The sequence below is a fragment of the Trachurus japonicus genome, chromosome 12 (genome assembly GCF_045865225.1).
Source record: "Trachurus japonicus isolate A0001 chromosome 12, Traja_1.0".
Taxonomy (NCBI): domain Eukaryota; kingdom Metazoa; phylum Chordata; class Actinopteri; order Carangiformes; family Carangidae; genus Trachurus; species Trachurus japonicus.
Genome location: NC_140918.1, coordinates 28,851,542 through 28,859,310, shown reverse-complemented (window position 1 = coordinate 28,859,310; position 7,769 = coordinate 28,851,542). Strand labels below are relative to the sequence as shown.

The following is a 7,769-nucleotide window of genomic DNA, read 5'->3' as shown; positions in this document are numbered from 1 at the left end:
CTGGTAGGATAGCCTACCAATTATGAAATATTTGTAACAAAATGAATGACTTTCTCCATCAGGTATCAGGAATTGAAATGTAAAGACACCTGGAACCAGTGCCGTGTTCAGGGACTGGCCTTGGGTGGCACAGGCCACCCCCAAAATCTGATTTGCCACCCCAAAATATGATTGACTATATGCCCAGTCAGAGACATTTATACATTATTTTATACTGGCTTTTGTCAAGTAATTTTTTTTTTTTTTCAAGAATAAAATATTGAGGTTTTCTATCAAAATTGTATGTTGCCACTCCTGTATTTTGACTCATAGGTCTAGTTTTTCTTGCAGTGTTAGTCATTGAAGTAGATATGGGTTTTGTGTAGGTGTGTGTTTGCATGTGCAGGTACCTACATACTGGCTTCATGCCACCCCACCATAAGTCACAGTGCCCCACTTGGGCCACCCTTATCAAAAATGTCTGGACACGCCCCTGCCTGGAACAAACTAAATATATGACTAAAACCTCTTCATTTAAGCTTGTTATAACAACTTGTTATTACGCGTATTTTAATGTAAAAAAAAACATTATGTTGATGTCACGTGCTTCCAGATGAAGGAGGGATGCAACAACTGTGATGAAGGAGGGATGTAACAACTGTGATGAAGGAGGGATGTAACAACTGTGATGAAGGAGGGATGTAACAACAACAACTGTGATGAAGGAGGGATGTAACAACTGTGATGAAGGAGGGATGTAACAACAACTGTGATGAAGGAGGGATGTAACAACTGTGATGAAGGAGGGATAACAACTGTGATGAAGGAGGGATAACAACTGTGATGAAGGAGGGATGTAACAACTGTGATGAAGGAGGGATAACAACTGTGATGAAGGAGGGATGTAACAACTGTGGGTGGCAGTAATGCAGCGCAGATACACACAGCCGAAGAAGAAGAAGGGGCAGAAGAAGACGAAGCAAGAAGAGCCATGATAATAAAACACAACTCTCAGCGCAGCGACGAGAAGCTCCGACATGTCCTGGTCCTGGTCTGACGTCGTCAGGTCGCTGTAACGCAGACGGACGGAGGTTTCCTGCACCGAGGCTCCAGTGAAGTCCCCCCGCTGACAGAGGACTGAGCTGCGGGTCTGACGCAGACAGGAGCCGCTGCTTTCGCTGCTTGTCGTCGTCGTCGTTGTGTGACGCGCAGACAGACGGTCCTAGCGAGGCGGAGCGGAGCGGCTAGCGTTAGCAGCGTTAGCTTGTTTACTCTCGGTCCGGGTCTCGGTTTGTGTTTCATGTCACTGGTGTCCGACCCCGCGTGCAGACATGGAGAGTTTGTACAAGCGGAAAATGTTCGCCTCGATGCGGAAAACCAAGGTGGACGCGTCGAAGAAGCGGCAAATCGGCCTGCCCGCCTCCATACTGGACGACAGTGACGAGGGCTCCTTCTCGTCCTCCTCCTCCGGGTCCCAGTCCGACTACCAGAGCTCCGACAGCGAGCAGCAGGAGCGCCGCGGCCGGGGCCGGGGCCGCAGCGAGTCCGGGGAGACGTCCAGCGACGACAGCCGCTCCGTGACCCGCAGGAAGCGCTCGTTCCTGGGACGCGACAACAACAGCTCCTCGTCCTCCAGCGAGGAGGACGATGACGACGACGACGATGATGATGAGGAGGACAGCGAGAAGGAGGACAGGAGCCAGCCCAAGAGGATGGTGGTGCCCAAGAAGCGGAGCAGGCTGCAGCGGCAGGACGAGTCCGACTCGGACCATGCGGAGGAGAAGAGGAAAGAGGAGGCCGAGAAGGCGAAGAGGAGGCAGAGACACAACAAACTGCTGGCGTTGTCCCAGAGGATGAAGGCCCGGGTCCCGAGCCGGAGGAGGAGCCGCTTAAAGCAGGTACAGTGGTCTGGAGGACCCCTCCCCCTTGACTTTCACCTTATACCAGAGATTTAGCTGACACTTCAAAAGTTAAATAGTGATCAGGGTTACATCACAACAAAGTGACACTTTTCAGAGACACATACCATATTCCAAACCCTTAAAGGGATATTTCAACATTTTGGGCAAATTTGCCATTGTAGGTCCCTTAGGTTTAATGGGCTCTATGCACAGCTCCACTACTTACTGAATTTAAGGCAGCTCCTTCATTTCCTGTCTTACATTATTGGACAAACTGATTAATCCAGGTGTGTCTGAGTAGTCACAATGGTCAGACACACCTGGATTAATCAGTTTGTCCAATAATGTAAGACAGGAAATAAAGGAGCTGCCTTAAATTCAGGAAGTAGTGGAGCTGTGCACGAGAGTGTTTTGGAGTTGTTGGATTGTGTATTTGATGAGATTGATGAGGGACAGGGGACCTGTACCATTCACCTCCATTGTGTTCACTGAGCAGCTCACGTCGCTGCCCCGCTGATCTCAAAACAACATGCACCAATAATTAAAGGTAGTAAACCTACTGCTATGACTATAGGGATTATGGCAATAGGCCAATTTGCTAAAATGTTGAACTATCTGGGTGGTGCGTGGCGCAGTGGTTAAAGCGGCCGCCCCATGTAGAGGCTACAGTCCTCAACGCAGGCGTCCGCGGTTCGAGTCCCGCGTCGGGCAGACCTTTCCTGCATGTCATTCCCCCTCTCTCTGCCTCCCCCTTTCCTGTCTATCTCACTGTGCTATCAAATAAAGGCAAAAAAGCCTAAAAAAAAAAGTTGAACTATCCCTTTAAAAGTGTTTTTGTGTTCCCAGGGTGCCCACAAGAGTGACGAGGAGGAGTCAAAAGATGGTGAGGATGAAGCTAAAGAAGGTGAGGGTGAGGCCAGCGGTGATGAAGATGGAGATGCAGGAGAAAACAGCAACAAGAAGGAGTCAGTCGGAGATGATGGAGGAAAAGAGAAGGAGGAGGAGAAGGAGGAGGAGGAGGAGGAGAAGGAGGAGGAGGAGGAGGAGGAGGAGAAGGACAAAGAGGAGCAGGAGCAGGGGGAGAAGTGATGGAGAGCAGTGGGGCGGCGAAGAACTAAGAACTCTGACTCAGTATTGTACATTTATTTTTTTCCCTCAGAACTCAAAAGTGGAGAGCAAAAATACCTAGAACTGCCATTAAGAGGATTTCACGGTCATATCTTGTTCCCATAGCAACAGATGTTGCTGACACGCAACTAAAAGCATGTCCGGTGGATTCGGAGCGATGCTTGGCTCTCTGTGAAGGAAGCGGAGCCTGGGATGGCACAGCACAGAGCAGTGAGACGTGGACCACCTCGGTCCTGATTGGTCACCCATCCCGTCTCCTGCTGCTGACCCCGGTCCAGACGGTGTTCATCCTGTATCTCACAGTCACCAGATCCAAAGGTGTTGATTCCCAATCCACGTCATGTCTGGTGTTCCGTTGACAACTGGCGCCTGCTCTGTGTAACGTCAGATGGAGGCTAACACACACACATGGTGGAGATGGGACGCTCGCTGTCAGATGAGTCACGATGGTTGTGTGATTACAGTGTTGGTCAAGCGAGGGTTAAAATTCTATGCACTGACAATAACACTATATCCATTATCACGGCCGTGAGTCACCAGAGCCATCCCAGCAGTTAATGAGGATGATGCCAGTTATTAGTCCCAGACAGCTTCACACTCCTCTGCTCTGTTCCTGGCTGCAGCGACGAAGCTTCCTGAGTATGATGAACCACTTTTCACAGTTTTGGATGGACATTTGGGGAACTAAGCCTTGTGGGTACTGTAGTACTTAAAGGGATAGTTCACTCAAAATTCAAATTTGACTCATTATCTACTCACGCTCATGTCATCTAAGAGCTGTGAGAGTTACGGGGGGGGTCAGTGCAGCAGTACGTATTTGTCCATATAATGGTTGTGAATGGATACCAACTTTCTTCGTCCAAAAAGACACTCCAAAAAACATCCAAATACCTCCATACTGCTCGTCTGTAATGCCCCTCTTGTATTGAAGCCCCGACATGAGAAATTGTTCCGAAAAAAATTAAATAAGTCTATATTTTGAGCTTGTTTGTAGCGGAAGCTCCCAGTGTCTCGGTTCACTGCTCTTCCTGTGTCCGTGCAAATCTCGCGTGATTTGCACTGACCGGCGGAACAATTTCTCATGTTGGGGCTTCAATACAAGAGGGACATTACAGACGAGCACTATGGAGGTATTTGGATGTTTTTTGGTGTGTCTTTTTGGACGAAGAAAGTTGGTATCCATTGACAACCATTATATGGACAAATACTGCTGCGCGGACCCCCCCGTAACTCAGAGAAGGAACGGAGGACTCTGAAAATTCTCACAGCTCTTAGATGACATGAGCGTGAGTAGATAATGAGTGAAATTTGAATTTTGGGTGAACTATCCCTTTAAGAGACATCCAACAAACCCAACCGATAGCATTGAGAATCTTCTGTGTTGCACTTTCCTTCTCTATCCGTCTCTTTTTTGTTTTGTTTTGTTTCGTTTGAACAAGAGATTAAACCGAAGCCGGTTCCTGCAAAGCAGATGTATTAGTTTTTTTCCTCAGGCTCCTCTGTGACGTCTGCAGATGATTCAGACGGAATGAAGTCTGAAACAATGTACAGTTTCTTGTACAGTATCTTTTTATTAGTCAACAGTTAAAAGGCAGTTTTTACAGAAGTGTCTGTCATTTGATAGTTTTGCCCTTCTCTGCTATCAGTTAAAAAGGAAAGCTGCAGGATATGGCTCAAAACTCAACATCGATACCGTTTTGAATGACACGTTCAAAGACCAGGTGAATAGTGGGACACTGCTGCGTGGTAGGTAGGAGTTAGTTGTGTCCCCACATTGTTCTAATATTGATTAGAATTAAAGAAACCAAAAAGCTGCCACATCCTTGGCACATTCACCGGGTGTTGTCGGTGCCACTGAACGGCACAGATGTTAAAACGAGTGGCTCGTCGTGGAGATGTGATGGGATGTTGATGAGTCGTGGAGGAGCCACGCTGAGCATCTGGATGAAACTAGACAACAGGTCATGTCTCATAGCATTAAACAATGAACCAAAAAGTAGCTCATCATTAGAATAGTTGGTTGAAAACCTGCCATTGTTAGTTCACTGTGGAATTTCTCTGCAAAATGAATGAACATTGTATAATATATAAAGTAAATAATTGTATGGTTTGGTTTAAAGCTTGAAGGTACTGGACAGGATTTCAAGGCCCAGTTGCTGATAGACTATTCCCCAGTGTTATGTTAGCACAGCTGACAGGAAAGATGCACACAACTTTCAAAATAAGCAAAAAAAAAAAAAGAAGCAACATTAATTTTGCTGTCACCTTCATGTCAGATTCTGGATATTTCTTCTTAAAGGCAGCAGAGTCATTGTAGTGTACATTTTGAGCTCAAAGGTTGTTTTTTAAAATCTTTAATTTAGACATTTTTAGTATAAATGTGACAGGAGAAGACGCAGTGTTTGTGTTTTATAGAATGATTCGGGGAGGGGGGGCTCATGCAAAAAGTTTTTTTTGTACTTGTTCTATTTATTTCCTCCTTTTCTGAACTCTGACACAGTGATAACATTCATGTGCTTATGTAGAATTCAGACAAATAATGTTCCCAATGAAATGTTTGCTCTTTTTTCATATTCTTGTAGTTCCTCTCTCTTTGTGATGGTGCGTTTAAGGACACTCATACCAAATGGATAAAAAGACAGCAACACTACAACGGAGCTGCCAGAGCAGCTGATGCAGCTGAACCCTGTGTTAAAGAGCCCTGTGGCCTTTTTCTGCTTTTCTCAACCACTGGACTCGGTACAGTATCATGATGATACATACGAACACATACATCTTAGTTACATATCAGTGCTGTGTATGTACTTGTTTTCCAGTGTATTTCTGGTCTCTTGTTGCTGTGTAAGGCTCCTCAGACCGACCTGCCCTGTTGAAAACACCTGTTTTATAAATAAAGTTTCTTCTTTTGGCAAATTATTTGTTGGAAATTGTCAGATTTTATTTCAGTTAACATATTTACAAATACATGACATGACCCATGAACCAGCCTGTGCCGAGCTGTTTTTGTTTTTAATATGATACAGAGCTCTGAAGCCTCAGTACAGTGAAATGTATCGTATATATTTGGCAAGGCAATTTTATTTGTATATAGCACATTTTTACAATCAGTTTGTCTCAAAGGGCTTTACATGGCATCATAACAACATCCTCTGACCTGCTTAGAGGATGCAGGCAGGGGGATGCGGCAGTTTGTGCCCAGGGATGGAGCTCTGGAGTATCTGTGGAAACACAGAGAGAGTGTGAGACACCAAGGCCAAACTACAAGGTGCAACAGATAATGATGACAGTTCAAAATGTGCGAGAGGACAGAAGAGGGCTCCATGTAACCAGATGTGTCCCCCAGCAGTCTAAGCCTATAGCAGCAGCGTACCTATAAAATGGTTCAGAGCTACCTGAACCAGCCCTAACTAAAAGCTCTGTCATAAAGGGAGGTCTTAAGTCCAGGGTTCTTACGGATCCTTAAAAAGTCTTAAAAGGCATTGAATTCATTAATCTAAAAACAAGGCCTTAATTGGCATTAAAATGTCTTAAATCAATTTTTCAAACGTCTTAAAAATGTTAACACTTGGTAAGTGGGATTTTATGGTTGTAATTAGTCTCAAATCTCAAAATAATTGGTAACATTCCGACATAGAGAAGTTAGTGGCGGCCGTCAACGCTAAATTTCTCACCGCCACCATCTCCCGAGTCAGTGTTTTTTGTTTTTTTTTGACTTTCTATGCATTTATTTTGAAAGGACAGCTGGAAAGAGACACAATCCAATGTTCATGTAGCAGTCACTTTACCTTGGATCACATAGGAAAGTGGGTAAAATTGTCCCTAACCTTATGTAATTGATGTGGTGTTTTTTTTCTTCTTTTTTCTGCATTTGTGTTTATTATTAAAGCAGATATCAGTGGCACGGCCGTTTCGGCTAATGCTGCGTTCAAGGCAGGCTTTTGAAACCGTAAGTTACAGCTTCAAGTCACAACTACGACTTGGTAGCGTTCCAGGTAACCCGTAGCTCGTGTTTTTACCGTCCTGTTGTCTGTGAAAGTTCCCTATAACGGCTACTCGTAACTTCCGACCCGTGAACTCGTACCAGATCGAACTGGTATGACTTCACAGGAAGGAAAAACACAAAGTACGAGTTTCCTTGAACGCACCATGAGTTAGCAGCCCCCGCCCTTGTCAGGCATCAATTGGTCCTCGTGCTACGTCACCACATTCACGCGCATCCCTTGGCTGCACACACAGCCCTTCATGCCGTTCTCTCCCCTCATTGGATAACACTTGTATCCCACAAGGAAAATTTTCTCCTCGGGTTACAGCAGAGCAGAGTGACGGAGAGACTCGTGTTTAGGCTGAAATACTTCATGTAAGTGATTGCTGACGGAAAATAGGACTGTTTAGGACTTATATTAACAAAAACATTCCACTGATATCTGCTTTAAGTCGGTCTTAAATTTCATTTCAAGTGGCTTTAAAAAAGTCTTAAATTTAACTTGGCTTAAGCTGTAGGAACCCTGTAAGTCTAGACTTAAATTTTGATAGAGTGTCTGCCTCTCTGGCCCATGGAGAGAGCTGGTTCTACAGTAAAGGAGCCCAGTAACTACAGCTCCCATGATGCATTGACAGAGTGCATGGGAATTTAATGTCAGTCACAGAAATATCAGCATTGTAATTTTAGAGTTGATATTAATCAATCAATCAAAACTTTATTTACAGAGCACTTTTCATGCATGGACATGCAACACAAACACAAAGTGCTTTACACATAGA

The 7,769-nt window shown here is 45.0% G+C and overlaps 1 protein-coding gene and 1 long non-coding RNA gene across 4 annotated transcripts; both read left to right on the top strand.

Annotated features, from left to right (window-relative positions):
• Positions 1-951: 951 nt before the first annotated feature.
• On the top strand, positions 952-3,769 carry LOC146977743 (uncharacterized). 3 transcript variants are annotated; one of them, XM_085794182.1, is made up of 3 exons: positions 952-1,877; positions 2,727-2,849; positions 2,895-3,769. In XM_085794182.1, the coding sequence occupies exons 1-3, from the start codon at positions 1,311-1,313 to the stop codon at positions 2,967-2,969; spliced, it is 765 nt and encodes a 254-aa protein (XP_085650308.1). In that variant the 5' UTR covers positions 952-1,310; the 3' UTR covers positions 2,970-3,769. The 3 variants fall into 3 exon arrangements, with proteins under 3 accessions (XP_085650308.1, XP_085650307.1, XP_085650305.1); XM_085794181.1 differs by having other exon boundaries at positions 953-1,877; positions 2,892-3,769; XM_085794179.1 differs by having other exon boundaries at positions 953-1,877; positions 2,727-3,769.
• Positions 3,770-3,793: 24 nt separating this feature from the next.
• Positions 3,794-5,924, top strand: LOC146977742 (uncharacterized). The gene is made up of 2 exons (XR_015037295.1): positions 3,794-4,915; positions 4,946-5,924. It is a non-coding gene; the product is annotated as an uncharacterized LOC146977742 (long non-coding RNA).
• The last annotated feature ends 1,845 nt before the right edge of the window (positions 5,925-7,769 follow it).